This window comes from Erpetoichthys calabaricus, chromosome 6, assembly GCF_900747795.2.
Source record: "Erpetoichthys calabaricus chromosome 6, fErpCal1.3, whole genome shotgun sequence".
NCBI lineage: Eukaryota > Metazoa > Chordata > Cladistia > Polypteriformes > Polypteridae > Erpetoichthys > Erpetoichthys calabaricus.
The window spans coordinates 207648208-207670925 of record NC_041399.2 but is presented as its reverse complement, the minus strand read 5'-3'; the positions used below and the strand labels follow the sequence as shown (position 1 = coordinate 207670925).

General features: G+C 39.1%; 1 protein-coding gene across 3 annotated transcripts in view; it reads right to left on the bottom strand.

Annotated features, from left to right (window-relative positions):
- LOC114653838 (rho GTPase-activating protein 21-like) overlaps nucleotides 1–22718 on the bottom strand; it is a 406130-nt gene that overhangs the window by 323489 nt on the left and 59923 nt on the right. The window contains exon 1 of one of the 3 annotated variants that reach the window (XM_051928940.1): nucleotides 2219–2523. The exons of the other annotated variants lie outside the window; for them this stretch is intronic. Within the exon in view, the coding sequence (XP_051784900.1) occupies nucleotides 2219–2311 (93 nt within the window). The 5' untranslated portion in view covers nucleotides 2312–2523. Of the gene's footprint in view, nucleotides 1–2218; nucleotides 2524–22718 lie in introns of those variants that run through there. 3 annotated transcript variants of the gene reach the window in all.

Here is a 22718-nt window from a genome sequence, read left to right as displayed (position 1 = left end):
CCACCTAGTCTATATGGCTTAGTGTATGTATAGCTTCCTAGGTTCTGTACTAATACATTTATTTATTACAAGTCACACTGGATAAAGGTGTCTAGTAACAGCAAAAAAAGACTCAGTTGTGCAATTGTTTTTAAATTATATCACATTATACCTATAAACAACTCTCTTTCTACATAGCAGTGCCTCTGTCTTCATTTTTATTGATTGCTATACAGTATCTGCTTTGTCTGCCTTATATCACAAGGACAAGGGACTTTTCAGTTACATATTTGCTTGGTTTAATTGGCACAAGTGTAATACTTTGTAAACATGGATTCTGAAGAAAAAAAAATAAAAACCGTAAAGTTGCATAATAATAATAATAAAATAGGTATGCTTTATATTCATCAGTCCTTACCAAAAATGACCTGGCTGTCCCTGTCAGGTAGGCCTTACATGAGACAGCTGCAGCTTGGTCTATGAAGGTCAACTAAGCAGAAGTCCTAAAAGTAGCCAGCAGTCTTCACCAATGCTACTCATCATGTACTTCACAAGGACCTGAGGGAAATTTCAGTATCAAGGCTATCAATGCAGTATAAATGAACAAAAGGGGTCTGAACCTCAAAGTTCAAATATAATCATACTGTAACAAGCTAAAAGAACATGGATGCTCTTGATTTTTTACAGACCCCCCCCCCCCCCCGAATGCTGGTACCTTTCTCTCTCTTGGCACAAACATTTTTTAATTGGCAAATGACTGGCAGCCTTCTATCCTAAAGTGATCTTTATTTTTCTTGTTTCATTACCATACATTCTAGGCTAAGGTCTTCCAATATTTTAACATAAAGGAGGAAGGACATGGTAATTAACACTAACTTAAATAAAAAATGATCATGGTGAGCATTAGTTGCTAAAATATTTAATTACGGGGGACACTGATTTTTTTTTTTTTTTTATTAAAAACACAGTGTAAAATAAAAGGGCAGACACACTTCTCCCCTGACACGAATGGGACACTTCAAACCAGCTCAAGCTTTAAGATTCCACTTCAAAACACTTTTGTTCAAAATATGCAATTGAGAAAAGATCTGCTCACTCTGCATCTGCATCAAAGTGATTAAAACAATATGTTGACTCTGACATAGCAGATTGGAAATTACCATCTTTCCCTCGGAGCCGAACTGCCTATTATCTACAGCATGCATTTAATCTCCCCAAACACTGGGCTCCCTAGACATTTGCCCGCAGGGTCTTACAATGGCAAGTCTAGGGTTTGGACTAGAGATCAGGTGGACAAATTAGCATGTTGTACCCCAGCAATGAAGCCAAAGATGAAAATAATTGGGTTTTAGCAGACTGGTGTTATGAATAATGAGCAGATTCATGCTGGAGTCGATAACACAATAGCTACTTGTGAAATGTGCACAACACAAATAACAAATTATACATTCACAGAGGCTTAACAACACAGTAGCCAGAATCCATGCACTGGCCAATGCCAACATTACCTAAATGCAAATTTAACACACCCTCCTTGAAGAATGACGAAAAAGCAAACCAGCACCTTCTAGACATCCTTTACAAGTAAATATATTGAACTTATTTTAATATATTGGTCCATATGGTCACGACTTTCTGATTAAATAATGCAGAGCAAAAGCAACGTGCAACATTAAGCATCTTCACCTGCTAGCGTGTGACAGGAATTCACTGCAAGTATAGCCTGCAGGGAGCCAAAAGGTTTAGTGGCAGGAACAAGCAGCGCATATTTTGCTGTCTCACTGTCCTACAATAAATAGTTAATGTAATAATGAACATTTAATTGCATGAGCCCAGATTTTCACTGACAGAATTTAAATGATAGATAAAACGAGGTAAATAATGGCCACCAATCCGAAGCTCCCATATGTATTTGACATGGACAGTTCTTTTAGTCCACTTCCTGAAAAAGGTCACCAAAAAATGATACTGGCACACATCTTGCCACATTTTATACCTAAACCCTGGACCACAGTGATTAGAGTGGACTGATGGAACATTTAGTTATTTCTATTGCCCTTAACAGCACTCCACAAACAATCCGACAAGATATTCATGGGTGATAAAAGTAGTCAACCTGCAAATGAAGCAGCAAACCTGGGAAGCATGAGAAGCGGAGTTGCAGGTGTACCACTTATATTTGCATAGCTTTATGTTTCTGCTGCTGATAAATGCACAAATAAAATAAAATCAGACAAACCTGATTGGCCCAGGCACAGTACAAGTTGCAGATCAAACTCCAGTTGTGATTAATCATACAGTCAAACACACCAAAATGAGCCATCCTTGGCATGGCAGCAGTAAAGTATGCATGCGTCAGTAGCGGCTTATGTCTCTCAGGCGGCCCCAGTCCCTGTGGTGCACAGTCCTGATTGAACCAGGGCACTGATGAGACTTAGACGTGGGACCTCTCCCCCTGCCCATCTGTCAGCCCAGCAGGCAATCTAACTGTGAGAAACATCCCCACCAAAACTAATTAACTATGAATTAATACAGTAAACTGGATGAATTAAAAATCCACAAAGGCAAACTGCATCTCTTTAGCGTTACCGCGTAGAAGCCGGGAAGGTTTCAGGCGAGAGTCTGCCGTTAGTGATCCACTGCCATGTAAAAGCACAGAAATATTCGGAGAGATCCAAGCAGCTCACGGCTGCAGAGTGCAGCAACCAATAAAACCGCATTGGAAACCTGCATCTGCGGCAGGACACTTGTTTTAAAAAAAAAAAAAAAAAAAAAAAAAGTCCCCCCTCTGTCAGAGGCGAAGCTCAAACTATTCATGACTGAACAGCTAACAGCATGGTGTTGTGCTCAGAGAATGGCCTGAATAGTAACAATGGACATTGTTAGTGGGTGGGGGGAATTTCAGATCTCTCACTAGAATACTCATTAAAAAAATTAAAAAGATCACAGAATTCCTTCTGCATAAGACATTTAGAAAGTACAAATCCACTGTACAGGGTTTGCAAAGGAAACAATGCAATTTCACTGTGACCATTTTTACTAATGTTTATTTTGCCATGAAATTTATTGTGATAAAGCAAGTATTAATAAATGGTAGCAATAGTTGAGGGGTATGTTTTTTTTTTTTATATAAAACACTGACAATTAATAAAAGAAATGTCTATGTACAGAAGAAAAGGAGGCTTTCAGGCAAACTACTATGGAACAAAAATAGAAACACAAAGGCCATTAGTCAAAGCTCCACCAATACTGTAGTTATAGACAGGGCAGCATTATTGTTGTACAGTATAGAAGAATTTGGCCTTGATGCATACAATAATATACAGAGAATGATAGCTAAATAAAGAACTGATTCCTTGTTTTTGTTTTTTATGGCATGTAAATTTTAGTCAAAATGCATACACAATGGTAGCTGCTTCATGGCTAGCCTGAGGACTGCTTGACTAGAGTTTGCATTTTTTCCTCTCATGTTAGGCTGATAAGCTTCCGTGGCCCCATTCAGAGCTTTCATTTGCCTTGTGTCCAGTGCAGCAAGGATAGATTCCATCTCTCCCAACCTCATGGGTTAGAACGAGAAAGTTCAGAAGATGGGGGTGTGGGGGGTAGGGGTTAGAGGTGAAAAAAAGGATGTAAAACATAGAGCAACTGCACCACAAGCATTACATACAAGGTGACTAGGCCATATGAGCACCAGCTTAGGGACTACCCTTACCATTAAGGAGGAGTGGGGGCTCTGTGCTGGCATCTGGAGGGTTGCTGGTTCAAATTGTGTTACTGGCAGAAAGGACCAACACTACTCCGTTGGGCCCTTGAGCAAGGATCATAACCTGAAAATTTGGTCCAGGGGTGCTGTACAATGGCTGCCCCTGCGCTATGAAACCCCCCCAAAATGTCATGTAAAAAAGACAATTAATAAAAGTACCTAATAAAAATCCAGGTAGGTGCTTTCCTTCTACATGGGGTTATAAACCGGGCTAATTATTAATAGTGAGCTCCAGTGTGAACTGGAAGGATATGGTAAAAGGAACACAAAGTTTCCATTTTCTTAGACTAGGGGGCTCTGTCCCTTGTTTGCTTCGCTCACCAACCCCAGGGTGGGTGCTATGTGCTTGCCACTTCGCAGCTCTGCCGCTCACGTATGGGTAAGCGGATGTACAATTTAAACAGATTGTTATTTTCATGGGAATTGTTTCATATGCATAATAGACCCAACTATTTTACATTACGACGAGTAATTAACCATAGTAAAAAACAACAGTAAAACGTAATAACTTGAAAGAAAATTATGTTTCATGTTGCGTTAGATGTATTTGTAGTGTTATATGTTTTCTTTCCGTTTGGCTTTGAAATTAGCACGCAAATACTTTTTAACGCTGCACTTATATACTGTAAAACTTCAGTAAAAACTTTTTTAATTAACTTTTCGTCAATATCACATTGAATTTTGATTACGTGTTTGGACTTGCATTGTGACAATGCAACGTATAACTGCCCGTGAGTGAATATCGTTTCTTTCTCTCTAATAAATAAATCGACTTTTTCAAATGTTTGTCCCTGGGATTTGTAATTGTCATAGCAAAAGCTATTCTAACAGGAAACTGTTAACGTTTTAATACGAATGGCATATCAAGATCTCCTTTGGTGTCTAATGTTACCCCTGAAGATGTACCACATTACCTTTCTTGTCGCCTGTTAAAGTTTGACATGTCAGAATTATTCAACCAGTTTTCAATACAACTAATCTTGTCCTATTGCATAGCCCACCACTTATACATAAATTATGCAATAAAATTACGATACATCCTTCTTTCTACAGTAATTTCGGACAGACTGTGTTAACAGTTGTAGATATTCTACGGGATATTGTAAGTTGATGTTTTCATCTTCCACAACATCATGACCAACTGTTTCAGCAGAGTCTATTGATACACATTTAACCAATTTGACGTGTAACCGATCAACAATTTTCGCATTAATTTGTTTGACTTCATTGTTTGTGCTAGGATTGCCCGTGTACTCATTTCTTCTGTTGATAAAATCTTTCAATAAGATTTGGACATAATAAATCTTTTATTGGGAACTTAAAGTGAGGAAAACATAAAAAAGTTATAAGAGCTGAGAACGCAAGAACTGTGTCTGACAAAAACATTCACACGAATGAAAGGTGAGAGGACCGCGGGTATGGGCCGTGAACCGGAAATGGTTGAGAGGTGGGTGGGACTTGAAAATCTCTTGGCAAAAGTCTCGTCCCGTGGGACTTTATATATATATATAAAAATCTCTTGGCAATAATCTTGTCTCAAGATTTTCTTTTATATACTGTAAAAGTTCAATTTCTTTAGAGTTTTCTCACTAATTAAATTCAAGATAAATCTTTACAGTAAAAGTCCCATAACATGTTTCCCAAACAGAACTCATCAATGCCTACCTGAAAAAGCGTACATTACCATAAAGACAATGGAGGTCATACAGTTAAGTACAGATCCCCAAATCTGTGGAATAATCTGCTTGTTATTGTAAAGGATGCCAAACTGGCTGAACACTCGTCATTTTAGTCTAACTTACCTTGAATAGCGTTGTTCATTAGACTGTTAATATTGCAATGAAAATTAATAAAACTGAGCTCCCTTTCAATCACTCTTGATTCCTTCCATAAGGAATGGTGGTGTCATTTTTGATTCCTCCCTTCATTATTCAAAACTACATAAATCACAATAAGAAACCTTCTTACTTTAACCTTCGGAATATATTCTGTGCTCGCTCATTCTACTTTTACTGGCGCCAAGAAACCTGTCCATAGATTTATTACATCCAAAATAGACTACTGATAGTTCCCAACTAGCACGTGCCCCTTATGTTATCTCTTGCTTCAAAACGCTGCTGCAGGATTCCTTACACAGACCCGCAAACATCAAGCATGCAACACCTGTTCTGCTCTGCATTCACTGGCTCCCTGTGTATTATGGGAGTGAATATAAAATTCTATTACTAACATATAAAGCTTTAAATGGCCTTGAACCAGACTGCTTCAATAATATCCTCTGTGACTTTGCACCTGTCTGCCCAGTAAGGCCCACTCATTCTGGCAATCTTATGCCCCAAACTAACCTGTGCTTTGTACATGATTGTGCCTTCAGCTCTACTGTCCAAACACTTTGCGACTTAAAATTTCTGGAAAAGTCACATGGCCTTTAGGGGTATCGTTCCAAACTTCATTTACATAATCTCAGCAAGTCCGGAGCAGTTGTGGCACACTCCAGAGACTTCCAGTCACATAGTGTGACATACCTAGCGACTTGGTCCAGCTAGTTTGCAAACTGCCCCGACATATTCAATTAGGTTTGAGTTTCATCTAAAGTCATAAGGATGGGTTTTGTATGCATGACAGCGGACATCCAATGAATGCTCTGCCAGAAGTACAATTCTTATAATGCAGCAGTCCGAAATAAACAACTTCGGTGTTTTGGACCTAATCAACAGAAACGAGATTCAGCTATCTGATGTCTCATGTTTCATGTATCATGATGGAACAAAAAAAAGAAAAAAAGGAGTCAAGATTGAGGCTGAACTCGCCATACCTGTATACCCTATGTACAGCACCAGCGTTTTTAGACAGAACATTATTGGCTGTTAGAATGGATTGAGCTTGCGATACTTTGTGAGTTTCAAGCACAGTTTTACATTTACACAGTAGGGGAATCTGACTTCTATACCGATTTCTGTTCGTACAAACTGATGTCCTCGGGCAACGAGATCAGCAACTGCAGTCGTCAAGTCTAGTATGTAATGTGACATTGGCTTAAATCAATTAGATCCACTGACTCCATTCATGTTTTTAAATGGCAACTAAGTCACATTGGCTCAGGAAATCATTTAATTTACCTTGACATCCTGGCCCTTTCTCTCAGTTTAACCTTAAACGCCTTGAGAATGGAAAAGGCACTATATAAATAAAATGCATCATTATTATTATTTTTATTACCCTTGCTGTCTACACATTAATATAACAAATGATATTAATTTGAATTTTTTTTTGGGTCAGTCTCCTATTGTAATTCGAAGCTTTATATTTTATTTAGTGTTTCATATATCAATATTGTATTATAATTATATATCTATGTAATATATAAATTATTTATATTTGAAAAATTTGTAAATTTGTATATATGTTTTATATATTACTATTATATTATATATTTATTATATATATTATACTGTTACATTACAAGAGTGATTCGCGACAGACGGGTACCAAGAAGAGTGACAGGGAAGGCCTACAAGAAGCTAGGGAGACCAGCTATGTTATATGGGTTGGTGACGGTGGCACTGACTAAAAAAAACAGGAGACAGACCTGGTGGTGGCTGAGTTTAAGATGTTGAGATTTGCATTGGGTGTGATGAGGATGGACAGGATTAGAAATAGGTCAGCTCAGGTGGGAGACAAAGTCAGAAAGGCGAGATTGCGTTGGTTTGGACATGTGCAGAGGAGAGATGCTGGGGATATTGGGAAAAGGATGCTGGAACTGCCAGGTAAAAGGAAAAGAGGAAGGCCTAAGAGAAAGTTTATGGATGTGCTGAGAGAGGACATGCAGGCGACGGGTATGACAGAGCAAGATGGAGAGGACAGGAAGATATGGGAATACATGATCCGCTGTAGCGACCCCTATCAGGAGCAGATGAAAGACATCGAAGAAGGTATTACTTTGTATCCAATGTTCTGTATTTGATCTTTAATTTGCTTTACTCCCCCAGTTAATCAATTTTGAATTTTTGTGAAGCACTTTGAACATGGAAAAGTTGCTATATAAATAAAATGTATTATTATTAATTCTGTTAGTCATTTTCTGAAAAATGTACACTTGGCAATCAAGATAAACTGTTAGAGACGCTCCTCGTTTCCTCCTCTCTTCTTAGTAGTCTGCTGTGGCATTTAGCACCTGCTCTTCTAACTACTGGCTCACAGGATGAGGCAGAGATTCTGGAAGCCATGAATTTCAAAGGTAACTCATGGCAACACAAGACTTTCTTATTATACTTTAGTTTATACAGTTGTGAATTTCATCTTCTGTTTATGATGCTATAGAATGTCTGGGTCATGAGGGGGGCAAGGCAGATGGCCTAGATAATCAGAACTATGACTTTGTCCATTCTAAATGACCATGGAAACCCAGATGTTATTTCTCCAGCAACGCTGTTAACTGGAGTTTCCAATTTCCTCTTCTCCCTTGTCAAACAGCCAAATCTGAATTATTTTTATGCTACAAAGAATTAAGTTGCCGAGATGTGTTTCATGGTAATTATTGAGATTCCTTTCTGTGTTACTGTGTCACTTGATGTGTGCTTCTGCAAGTAAAATGTTAGGCACTTTCCCAGCAAAGAAACTTCTTTCATGAACTTGTTTCAACTTCTGTAGTACTCCCACCGCAGGACATCGGGCCACTTGTAGTTCCCTGTGCTTTTATTTTTTTTTTTTTAGCTCCGACTCCAGGGTATGTACTTTTTGTTCAACCAGGACCTATACTGGGTGAGGTTCAGGTGAAGCATTGTGCTAATTGATTGAACAAAAGCACTGGTGCCCTCTCACAAATCTGTTAGTAGATTAGACTTTGAAGAGTTAACCGTGAAGATAAGCAAACCACACTTCACACAGCATTATTCTTCATAGTCACCTCCCCGGTGTGCCATGCCATACACCTCATCAAAGCAATCATCTCCCCCGTGAAGTCGCAATCATCATGAAGCAATAAGGTGAGGGGGTGTCCCATGAAGTCTCAATTGCGCAGCACTTCACACTCCATCAGTCTTCACAGCAGCTTCCCTGGTGTACCCTGTCATACACACACACACTGCACTGAAGCAATAATCTGTCCTATGAAATTGCGAACACTTTGAAGCAATAAGGTGAGGGGTGCCCTGTGAAGTTACAATTGTGCCACACATCACAACACTTCTCTCTTCGTAGCCGCCTCCCTGGTGCAACATGTCATATGTGCACCGCATTGAAGCGATAAGTGGTGAGGGTGGTGGTCTCCCAATGAACTCCCGAACATGCCGCACCTCACACTGTATCACTCTTCTTTGCATGTTGCATGCTCTGCATAAAGGTTACAGTTCCTGTTGTGCGGTGGGAATGCAACACCCGAAACTGGCCATTGACCACATCGTTCAGGAAGTCATTAGTTCCTGAAAACAATGCTGCTGCGGTGGGAAAATGCTCATTGTAAAGTTCAGCGAAGACAGCTACAGGAGTATAAATTGCACGTACAAATAAAAACAAAGTAGCTCGGCTCTGGACTTTGCATTGGTTTGTTGCAGGTGTTTTATGAGGACTAAAAACAGGCTTCAGAACGGAAGATCCCAGCCTTACAATTGTATTATATAACTACAGGAGACTTCTATAGATTTGCACTTGATGTGCTACTTTAAGTGCCTTTAGATCAGTGATTCCCAACCTTTTTTTGGCCATGCACCACCTAGGCCTCTCTAAAATCATGATGTCCCCCATTGTAACATATACCTTAATCTTGTTATTACCTATTTAAAAAGAGAACTCCTACTCACGTGGAGGAAGCCCATAATGTCATTAATTTGGTCTAAACAAGCTTCCAAAGGACATGGAAACAAAAGAGGGAAAGGACAGTTGAAGTACTGACAAATAAATTGTTAAAAAAATATGAAATAATATGAAAATACAGCAAATACAGTTTTGAAAACATGAGACATGATATTCATAAATATAAAATAACTAATGACAGCTTTTTCAGTAATATTTTGATCATTTTATATTTTTGTTATAGTGCAAAATTTTACAATCATTGTTACAATTCATATTATTTGAATGGTAAAAATGATTTCTAAATAGAAAAACCCATGCCGGTTGTAAAAATCATAAATTGAAGGGTTCTTCACCATCCCTTCTATGTTTATCTATCTATCTATCTATCTATCTATCTATCTATCTATCTATATATATATATATATATATATATATATATATATATATATATATATGGTTGAAATAGTTTACTGTCAAATAAATGCAAAGAGTACACGACACGTGTTTCGCCCTCATTCTGGGCTCATCAGGTGTACACACTCCACTGCACTCCCTCTCGGGAATCGAACCTCGGACGTCAGCGTCAGAGGCAATGCCCCTAACGTTGCGCCACGGCGTGTGGTTCGTTTATTTGACAGCATGTAGATCGGGGTAATTACATTCACGGCATTCGAAGTCTGTGTCACAATCTGATAGTGTGGGTGGTTACCTACCAGGTAACGCTTTGTGGTTGGTCAGCAATCTGCTAACATCCGCCACGGTGCCCTCAGTTTGTGAAGAGCAGATCATAGAATGGTTGAAATAGTTTACTGTCAAATAAATGCAAAGAGTACACGACACGTGTTTCGCCCTCATAGGGCACCGTGGCGGATGTTAGCAGATTGCTGGCCAACCACAAAGCGTTACCTGGTAGGTAACCACCCACACTATGAGATTGTGACACAGACTTCGAATGCCGTGAATGTAATTACCCCGATCTACATGCTGTCAAATAAACGAACCACACGCCGTGGCGCAACGTTAGGGGCATCGCCTCTGACGCTGACATCCGAGGTTCGATTCCCGAGAGGGAGTGCAGTGGAGTGTGTACACCTGATGAGCCCAGAATGAGGGCGAAACACGTGTCGTGTACTCTTTGCATTTATTTGACAGTAAACTATTTCAGCCATATATATATATATATATATATATATATATATATAAAATTCTTTTCGCGTTTGAAACGGAAATTATGTATGACCACGTGATATGGAAATTACGTATGAAACGGAAATTACGTATGACCACGCGATATGGAAATTACGTATGACCACGCGATATGGAAATTACGTATGAAACGGAAATTACTTATGACCATGCGATATGGAAATTACATATGACCACAGAACATATTATAATACAGAAACTAATCACTTCATTTGTGGATGCCATTTTATATCGTCTTTATGAATTATTATTTGTGTGAGAGTTATTTTACTGATATTGAAAAGAAGTAAACACAAACACGCCGATCTATCCCACAGAAGTGCACCCCGCGTCGTCCTCTACCAGCCCTCTGGACTACAGCGCTGAGCAATCTGCCGCCAGCCGCGTTCTGACAGAGAAGTTTTATTTATTCGTCCACGTGACTGTCGCAGAAACTGCCACATTGTAGCTTTTTTTTTTTTAGTTGGCAGAACTTGATAGTAGAAGAGATGAGGAAAACAGCTTTGTGTCTTTCTACAAAGTGGATGCTGGGAGGTCACGGAATGTCGGGCTACTCCGCGTGGTTGAGAGCTTCGCAGTTTCGGGCAGCGTCCTCTCTTCTCGCACTGTTTGTGACACTTCAAGTGCCCCGTGGGCTCCTAGGAGAGTGGAAATCTTTGCGAATGAGCATAATTGGCGCCATCAAAGCAGGACTGTTTGTAAATTACCCTGCACTACTACTTACTGTCCTTTAAGGTGAGTTCCAGTCACTAAAACCCCGCAACATTCAAGGTTCCTTTTAAGATGAATTATTTTAAGAAGTAAATCACAGGCACGTAGTGCAAGGTTGTCAGGCAGAAATTTGGACGATCACATAGAAAATGTAATTTCTATACCACAGCGGTCGTGTAGCGCCTTTCACAAGGGATCTACTACCGAGAGATGATCCCAATACATTTTAGCTGCTGTTAGTACTACTTACCTGTTGTGTTATAGTGCCTTTAAAATGTAGTTTACCCCAAACCACTCCAGTTGTGCTCAATATATCTTTAATTCTTAAATGTTAATGTTTTACTGTTTAATAACTTATAGGCTACATTTTATTTTTTTCCCTTGCACTTAGTGAGCGAAGCCACTGGGTAATCAACTAGTATAAGTATATAAATGTCTCTGTAAAAAATAAAAATGTTTATTTTTTTCCTATCATTTTTAACAGTGAATTTCTGCTTTTTCATTTTATAAATTGTTTAACGTACCTAAATTCTTGAATTGCCCCCCACATTGGGAATCACCGCTTTAGACAATCTCAAAATGTAGAAGGCTGAAAAAAATTTTATTTAACAATCCACCAATATGACATTTGAACAGCAATAACTAGCTAATGAAAAGTCCTTTTTATAAAATTGAGTTAAATAATGTATTCAGTTTAAAGCAGATCTGATAATTTAATGCTGTTTATCACTTAATTTACTGTGTCATGGAGGGTATGGGTGGGAGTGGTGAAATTTCCCAGACACCACCCCTTCACAACTCAAAGCCATGCAGCTTAAGTCAATTCAGGAACAGTTTTTATCCTTGGGTCCCATGGCCTAGCAGTGCAGATCAACAGAAAATAAACATGTATACAGTAGTGGCTGTTGAATAGCCTTATGCTTGCTAAAGCCAATGTCATGTTACACAACTTGTAGTCGGAGGGGATGTCAAGACTGTATAACTGCAGCCACTGATCTTGAAGTCAGATGATTAGACGACTTTGGATCACTGGGGCTGACTCCACTGCCCTCAATAGAATAATATACTTAGTTATATGAAAAAATTAATAAAATAAAATCTGCAACAAAAATTGCAATCTATAAATCTATAATTAAAAAAAAAAGTTTGAGAACATTTACATCAAGCAAATAATAGCAAAACAGAACATCATGGTATAACGTGATTTAGTCTCCAGACAAAACTGCTTTCTGTTTGACCTGCAGCAGGTAGGCTTCACCCAAACCTTTTGTACACCACAGCTCCACACCGCTGGTGATATTTAATGGCGCTCCCACTGAGTAAATATTCCTTTGAAACTCTTTAACGTTTGTGTCGCACACAAAAGTTCAAGTGAGTTAGCTGAATGCCAGACTGAAAATTGTGGTTTCCAGCCACCGTGAGGTATTCCCATAAATCAAATACAAAATATGTGCTTTAATGACCATCTAAATGAAAAAAAAAAATCAACAGAATCTTCCACCCCACAAGTAGATGAATAATAAAGCAGGAAATAAAATAAATAAATACAATGTATAAATCAAAGCCATAACCTTGTGTCAGGCCATTTAGCACTATTGTTTGCTTTTTATTTTTTTTTTTATTCTGGAAATTCCTAATGAATGCCTCATGCCACAACTGTGTAGTGACCTAGTAGGCGTGAAGATCATTTCCTTCAGTTCCTGAGATAACAGTTCATGTCAGCAAGACGCTGGAGGTAAGAGGCTAAGAAAAGAATCTAGTCAAAGTGCAAAACAGAGCTGGCAGACTACAGAGTGTGAAGCTTGAAGGAAACCTTCTTGGGGGCCAATAAACAGCCCTGCACTTACTAAGTAGGACTAAACTTGTGCTCTTATTACTCCAACGACACAAGGCTTAACAGAAGGCACAACACATGCCTCTAAGTCAGGGGACCCAAAACTCCGGCCCTGGAGGGCCCCCAGTGGCTACAGATTTTCATTTTAACCCTTTTCTGAAATTAGTGAACTGTTTTAGCTGCTAATTAACTTCTTTTGTTTTAATTGACTTGCTCTTGAAGACTTGGACCCCTTACTTCACGGGTGTCGAACTCCTGGCCTCGAGGGCCGCAGTGGTTGCAGGTTTTTGTTCTGAACCTTTTCCTAATCAGTGTCCAGTTTTCACTGCTAATTAACTTCTTTTCCCTCTATTTTAATAGCTATGTTTCTAAGAATCAAGTCTTCTGAATTGATTCTTTTCTTCATTAAATGACAGCAAAACAGAAATGAGACGTGAAATGAGCCAACAGATGACCAGCTATACTGGGGCTTCAAACTCCAGCAAATTTCACTCCAACCAGTTCCTTAATAAGAAGCCAAACCTTGCTGTTAATTATTGTTTATTCCATGGCTTGTTGCTGCTCTCATTCTGCCACAGCAAACATTTCCAAAACTGTTGATATTCTGTTATTTTCTAAGAACAGCATCAAAATGTTTTGGTGACCTGAGAGATCAGCTTTACTGAGATCTTCACCTTTCTTTATTTTCAGATTTTGTTTGATGGGTACAGGTGAGCTGGTCATGTGGCGGCTTGTTTAGTGTCTCATTACTGTCTGGCTGCTAATTAAGGAAAAAACAACTAAGGAGCCCGAGTCAAGCTAATTAAAACTAAGGAAATTAATTAATTGTTTTTTTTTGTTTTTTTTTATTGTTTTGCATTTATATAGCGCTTTTCTCACTACTCAAAGCGCTCAGCAATTGCAGGTTAAGGGCCTTGCTGAAGGGCCCAACAGAGCAGAATCCCTTTTGGCATTTACGGGATTTGAACCGGCAACCTTCCGATTTCCAGTGCAGATCCCTAACCTCAGAGCCACCACTCCGAAAAACACTGGCCACTAAATAAGAAGATGGTTAGAATGAAAACCTGCAGCCACTGTGGCCCTCCAGGACCAGAGTTCGACACCCCTGCCTTAATTGTTTCTTTTTCCTTATTTAACAGACAAACAATAATGTGATTCAAAATGAGCCAAAAAAAGCTGGTGTCCATCACACAAGATCTGTAAATAAAGAAAGGTGAAGGTCTCAGGAATGTTGATCTGCTCAGGTCCCCAATACATTTTAACAAGAGAAAATCAACAATAATCGGAAATGTCTGCTATTGCACAGTGAGAGCAGCAACAAGCCATGGAATTAAAGAACGCGTTTAACAACAACATGTGGCACCACCTAATGAAACAGCTGGCTGGAGTGAAATTGGTTGGAGTTTGAGGCCCTGACTTAGTTGGGTCTTAGGTTGGCTCACTCACTTCACATTTCAGTTCTGTTTGGGTGCCATTTAAGGAAAGAAATGAAGCAATTCAGAGGAACGATGAAGAAATTCAGGGGAACAAATCTTAAAAAAACAAAAAAAAAAATTAAAACGAATTCCAAGGAGTTTAATTAGCAGCAAAAACAGTGCACTAATTAAAGGGTTAGAATAAAAACCTGCAGCCACTGGGGTCCTCTGGGACTGGAGTTGGAGACCCCTGCTCTAGGTTTTAGATAGAACTATCAAAGTACAAATGCACACTTCATTTTCATTATTCAGAGCAATGCGCCCTCATCAGTTCTGTGATGAACACGGAGCTGCTCCAAATATTTTCTGTTTTAAACAGGCAGGGGAACCCCACAGTAAAACTAAACCACTACTATAAAGTGCCAGGTTTGACATTTAGTCTCCTTTGCATGGACCTGAGCAAGTCAATTCAGAAGTGAATGCTCCAACCGTATTTGTAAATCATTTTGGATTTTAGCTTCAGCAACAAATAAAAAAGCAAAATTTGAGATTGCAAGACATCAATGACTCGCATCCCCATAATAATTAAGATGATATAATGCAACTTTTTCTAATCACACTTGACAGCTGAAGAATGCAGCCTAAATGGCAGGGGTGTAAATATTGCCATGTAATTGTGAAACAGAATCTGGAAGTAATCGCATTTGAATGCTGTTATTGGTGTTTTAAAAGGTTACAACAATAAATTCAGGGAAAAACAAATCATAAATGCTCAGTTATAAACATATTTCATTTGTAAAGGAAAAGCAAAGGACTCGGCTGGATAACGTGTCATGCGTCAAATTAGGTACTCGGTTTTGATTTTAAAATGTTTTTCAAATTACAGTGTTCTACTTAAACACCACCAGTGCATGCAAGCCTCCCAGTAGCTATACAGAGCACTAAATAACAGTTTACATGTCGGGAAGCAGTCTTCAGAAACATTCAAGACTATTAGGTTAACATGAATGTCAAGTGTGACGAGTAGGTGGTGTGAAGACCCCCTCTCAACCCCCAAAAAAACCCACCAGTCATTGGCAGGGCTGTGGAGTCAAAGTTGAGGAGTCGGAGTTGGAGACAATTTTGTGGTACCTGGAGTCGAGGCCGGAGTCGGCAAAAATGTACCGAACTCCCAACTCCTAATAAATTTAAATTGTAATGGGAAAAAAAATACAGCAAGTTCAAATGTCCCATTTCACAAACAATAGTCATAATTAAGTACTTCTCTGAAGTAAGAATAAAGCCCAGTGTGTAGTTGTGTTACTACTACTGGGAAGTTCAGATGAGCTATTATACAACCTGACATTCACATATTGTAATCTGGATTATAGGAACCTCATCAAGAACTTTGTTAAATGGTGTGACTCAAACCACCTACACTTGAACACCAGTAAAACCAACGAGCTGGTGGTGGATTTTAGGAGGCCTAGACCCCTCATGGACCCCGTGACTATCAGAGGTGACTGTGTGCAGAGGGTGCAGACCTATAAATACCTAGGAGTGCAGCGGAATGATAAATTGGACTGGACAGCCAATACGGATTCTCTGTGCAAGAGGACAGAGCCGGTTATACTTCCTTAGAAGACTGGTGTCCTTCAACATCTGCAATAAGATGCTGCAGATGTTCTATCAGACGGTTGTGGCGAGTGACCTCTTCTATGCCATGGTGTGCTGGAGAGGCAGCATTAAGAAGAAGGACGCCTCACGCCTGGACAAACTGGTGAGGAAAGCAGGCTCTAATGTAGGCACGGAGCTGGACAGTTTGACATCTGTGGCAGAGCGGCGGGCGCTGAGCAGGCTCCTGTCAATTATGAAGAATCCAATGCATCCACTAAACAGTGTCATCTCCAGACAAAGGAGCAGCTTCAGTGACAGACTGCTGTCACCGTCCTGCTCCACTGACAGACTTAGAAGATCGTTCCTCCACCAAACTATGCCACTCTTCAATTCCACCCCGGAATTCATTTTATTTTAGATATAATGTGTTTAACAAGTTAATTTGAGTGTAAACAAGTGCAATGATGTAAGTGGAGGTGTGTGCTATGGCCTGATGTGTGTTCAGGGATTCTTGTCTTTTGTTTAAAAACTGGCCAATACAGTAGAGGGTCAGCTTCCTAGCCAGTAGTTCTGTGGTTAAATGACGTGTATGTTGCCTTCCTTCAATCGACATGGAAAATACATTAGCATATTAAATACAGAGAAGTCGGAGTCGGGGAGTTGGAGTCAGAAGTACTGGAAACAAAGGAGTTGAAGGATTTATCTACCAACTCCACAGCCCTGCATCAGACCAGAGAGACCTAAAGATTGGGCCAAACAACTGAGTGGAGAAATTTCACTTGGAGCTGCAGAAATAGCTTGATTGCAGTTATTGTCTCCAAAGGCTGTACTAAGAAATATTGGGCTACGGCTACCAATACATTTCATCCATGCCGTTTGCATTTGTGTATTTAAAATAATAAGTTCAGTCATAAATCAAAGTTTCAGTTCTATTAAATGTTCTCCTAAATGTTACATTTGCTTAAGTAAAATGGTACCAATATTTTCAGCCACGTCTATAGACTAGGCTTTGTGATCAACTCCTCCTCACCCCTCAGCCTGCAGGCCTCCCTCCCAGCTCTCACAATCCATGGTTTTCATAATAATCAGCTGCACACATAGCCACTGTCAGATAGCTAGCTGCTATCAATTGTTTGCTCATTGCATATTACCAGACACACCTCTTCCTGTGCTGATGAAACTTCCCAGTTAGAGGTGATCACATGCAACACATCAGCTACTCAACATCCAAGATCAACCTATGATGACCTGCTACTGATTAAGCACAAGACTGGCAGCACAAACATCAAATTTCAACATTTAAGAAAATACAACTCTGCCCATATTAGGGTGGCACTGCATACCGAAAAAACCCAAATTGTAATGCACACTGCCAGCATTTTGGAAATTTCACCAAAAGTGAAATTCAGCTTTCCTCTCAAATCCTGACTACAATTGCGCAGAATACCAAAAAAAACTCGTAAGCTTGACATTGTGCAGCACCAGCATTTTGGAAATTTCACCAGAAGTGAAATTCAGCTTTCCTCTCCAATCCTGCTCCCAGCTTTCCCGCAGTAATTCGCTACTGCGGTTATGGAAAAACGTCTGCTCCATAGACTTCCCGAAACAAAACTACATGCTTCAACAAGATTGGAAATCCACAGGGGATTTTTCCACCCCCTCTGCTTTGACGCTTTTGGACCTTCTCGGTTATCAGGAAGGGAAGAGGTGTGTAGTGTGGTGCAATTGCAGTGTTTTGGAGTTATCGGTTATTTGCTTCAGTACCATTTAAGCTGAGATCCAAAAGCTGATACTGATGACGAAATTGAAATATTAGTACTTACCCATTCCTTGGGTCCCCTTCCTCTCACTTTCTACCCTTCTGCCACCATTTCTACAGAAGGTTTAAGTCCACAAAATAACTATGAACAGCACCAATATAAATTAAGTCTTCTCTGATTGAATAGAACAAATACAAGAGCAAAATGGTCACCCCAAAAGACACTCAGAGAAAACTTATAATCATCTACAAATTTAAAACATCTTTGTTTATGTGAGGTTTGCCCCAACATCACCACAGACAAAACGAGCAAGGTCAACATGGGCAAAATGAAAGATGGGACTCAAAGCCAGGATGCTGCACTACTGTTTCTGCCTAATGAACATCAAAGGACGTAATGATTCTCTGGTCTGCCCAAATCTAACAGAGTTACAAAGGCACGAAGCCTGGATAAGTCATTAGTCTACAGAGAGGCATGTTTATTAATTACATCAACACACTTACTTGTAACGGAACAATTTAGAGTATTGTAGAGTTTAAAAATGACTGAAAGGTTTCTACAGTGGACGCACAGACAAGTAAGTGACAAGAGTCCCAGAACAAGTTAATGGTGTGTACTAAATAGGAAACCTTGGGGTTTATCACTCAGTGCCTCTGCCACATAGCCATGCCGACGGCCTTCAGCAAGTTGAAGTTTGACTCTGCTCTGCTTTTCCTTTGCTTATTTGGATGGATATTTATAAATGGTTAATAGATAGATAGATAAATAGATAGATACTTTATTAATCAACTTCTTTAAGCAAAATATAAGAGTTCTGAACAGTAATCAACATTACAGTATAAGATACCATATCCTAAAAAAACTGTTTTTTTCTGTTGTGATTTCAAAGAAACATCTTGGCTTTAGCCATTAGAAGCAATGTTAACAATCCAGACTGGAATAGACCATTCAACCCAACAAATCTTGCCAGTCCAATTCACTTAATTTTTCCAAAAATAACATCAAGTCAAGTTTTGGAAGGTCCCTAAAGTTCTACTGTCTACCACACTAAAAATGGGGAACCCAGAATGAAACCAACAAAAGACCAGGAAAACACACTAACTACACACAGAAACGAACCAGGTGTAGAGATGCTTGAACTGAGGAGCTACGCTGCTCTCTAGCTAAATAGCCATCAAGAAAAGTATAAAACAGTGCAACATTAACACAGTAGACGAGAACAGGCCATTCAGCCCAACAAAGCTCGACAGTCCAATCCACTTAATTCTTCCCAAAAGAAAAAAGAAAAGAAAAAACATATCAAGGTCCCTAAAGTCCTATTGTCTACTACACTACTTGGTCAGTTATTAGATGTCTATGGTTCTCTGAGCAAAGAGGAACTTCCTAACGTTTGTGTGAAATTTACCCTTAGCAAGTTTCCAACTGTGTCCCTGTGTTCTTAATGAACTCATTTTGAAATAACAGTCTCGATCCACTGGACTAATTCCTGTCTTCATTTTAAACACTTCTATCATGCCAGCCCTAAATCTTACTTTGCTTAAACTCAACAGACTCCGCTCATTTGATCTTTCCTCATAACTCATCCCCTGTAGCCGTGGAATCAGCCTAGTTGCTCTTCTCTGGACCTTTTCTAGTGCTGCTATGTCCTTTTTGTAGCCTGGAGACCAAAACTGCACACAGGACTCCAGATGAGGCCTCACCAGTGTGTTATAAAGCTTCAGCAGAACCTCCTGTGGCTTGTACTCCACACGTCAAGGCGCTATATAACCTGACATTGTTAGCCTTCTTAATGGCTTTTAAACACTGTCTGGTGGTTGATAGTAGTGAGTCCTATGCGACTCCTAAATCCATCTCCTAAGGTGTACTTTTTGTGTATTCAAAGTACCTAACATTTTTACATCCTATGTGTAACACTTTATATTTATTGACATTAAATTTCATCTAGCACAAATCTGCTCAAGACTACATGCTCTGCAAGTCCTTCTGTGATGATTCAACCGATTCTCGATTATCTACCACTCCACCTGTCTTGGTATCATCTCCAAACTTAACCAACGTGTTACTTATATTCCTATTCATACTGCATAGAAATTTTGTTTAGGTGTATTCATCATGAAACAAAGGTTTTTCAGTCTACAAAAAAGTGATACTTTCTTGCCTCCTAAAAGTATGCAATTAAAAAGCTGCCCACAAACACAGTGGACTGCAGTAAGAAATTTCAAAAAGCAAATCTGCAGACAAGCTTACTGATTGAAAGGGACACAGCGTTTATCTCCATTAAGCTATAAATGAATAGATAAGCTAAAATCCAAATAGTGCGGCCTTCTCTGAAAAGGAATCATATTCATCTTTTATATTACAAGGCTAACTTGCCAAATGTTTTCCTAGTATTTTATTTGCAAATGTGTTATGTAATGCAAGCAATGATCTTTTTGTTGGGGGCGCGGGTTTCTAGCTTACTTTTAATTTTGGCCTCATCAGAGGACAAGTTAATCATTACTTGCTTTGGAATGCAGTTAAAGTTGTAACCAAGGTAATGAGCAAACTAGACTACCAAGAGGGCACACATGAGTCTGTGAGAGAGTGTCCATTTAGCTGCAACAGTAAATAAAGGAACACCAAACACCCTCCAAAGCTGTCCACCCACAGGATGTGAAAAGCCAGATTTAAAGCAACCGAGCATCTCAGGCAAAACTGATGAAATCATTTTTTTTTTGTTACATTTTGACAAGTATTCAACAATTGACGCCAATAAAAGCTACTAAATCCTGTTCCATTTGGGAGACGACTGAAGAGATTCTCAAGAATGACTCACTACTTTTTGTTTATATTCCACAGCATGGAAACAGGACGATGGGGAATAAATTAAAACGCAAGTAAATGCAAGTCAAGCAAGTAACATAACAGTAAGGGCTTCCTAAAACGATTAGGGGACCCTTGTCAACAGCACAAGGCTTTCTCAGTGGTTAAGATGACGGAAACCACGTCAGATCAAGCCGAGATTGCTGCGGACCACAGAACCACAACAGTGTTGTCAGCTGCTTTAGTGATCTTACTGCCAAGCAGGAAGATGAAGTATTTGTTTCTGAAGTGATCTGAGTAATTCAAGGAGATGCACACAATGAGCCTTAAACAACTGTAAACAATTTTATTTTTGGTGGTTGGGGAAGTGCTCCATGAGGGAGTTTGTTTTGCTTTTTTTAGCTATGCCATGGGCTGGAAATAATTTTATGAACATCAAAATACGGATTAACTTCCATGTCAGAATGGCACAACAGTAGGACTGAAATACTGCAATGCAATTACCTCCTGGTTTCATAGTAGTATCAAGCAAACACCATTGACAAGATTTCCCCCATTATGTCAAACCTAACAGCACAGAAAACTTCTCCGGATAATCTGTTAAGGCATACTTTAAAATCTTATACCAAAAAATAATATTTATTATTATTAACAACAACTACATTTCTGTAACACTTCTCTCGCAAGGCAAACCACTTTACATAAACAAGAGGAACCACTTCAACCACCACCACTGTGCAGCACCCACCTAGATGATGTGATGGCATCTATCATTGTGCCAGTATGTTAACCAAATGTTAGCAATTAGGTGGTGAAGGGGTGAGAAAGATAGCCAATTACAGATGTCGAATGTTTAGGGGGCCAGTAGAGGTGGGCTGTATGACCAAAATTCTATATCACGGTATTTTTCTAAATTCTGCCGGTTTCACGGTATTAAGACGGTATTTTTTTCCCCATGCATGAGTGGATGTTAACCACATTTTCCACTGCAATTACTGCAGTAGACTGGCTAAGAATAACCTATTTGACTGTTATGAGAATTGTACATTGTACAAAAAGACATTTAAATGTGCACACAAGTATTAATCCAGGTTTGCATGGCCCCATAAAGTGATAGTTTTCAAGGGGGTGGCACTAAAGAAAAGGAATCACATTGCATGACAGATGCAGTCAAAATATAGAACCTTTTAATTGAACAAATTTTGCAAAAGCTTAAACTATGATTTTGACAACATATTTTCAACCATCCAAAGAGGCATTTAGACTTAGTAAAATATCCAGAGGTGTTTGTCAAAAGTTGGATTGCACTGAACACGTCTTAGAAAAGGAATAAATAGTAAATATTTTTTGTAAACCAACTACACTTTCTGTTAATGTTAACAATCTCTGTCCACTGACACGTTAAAGTGACTTTTTAAACAGTTTTACCATCATTAAACTGCATAATATTTAAACTAATAAATAATAACAATAAAATACATAATAGTATTACTGATAGTTGCACCATTACTTCAAGGCTTCAAGCCCAGGTGCATTACACAGTATTAACCAAATTAAAATAAAACAAGTGCAACTTGGTGATGACATCTTACCAACTGTACCATCATTTAGGCAAACTGCATTAATATGGACCTTGCTTCAAGCTAAGCTACATACATAAATAATAAAACTTCAACTTGCATTTATAATGCTGTTTGTGGTATAACCCTATGGAAGCGCATTAGGGCCACTGCGAAGAAAAAAAAATATGGACACGGAAGAAAAAAACAAACTATATGTCGAGAATAAATTCGAAATGTTGACTTTATTCTTGACATTTCCACTTTAATGTTGACGCTTATGTCAAGATTAAAGTCGAC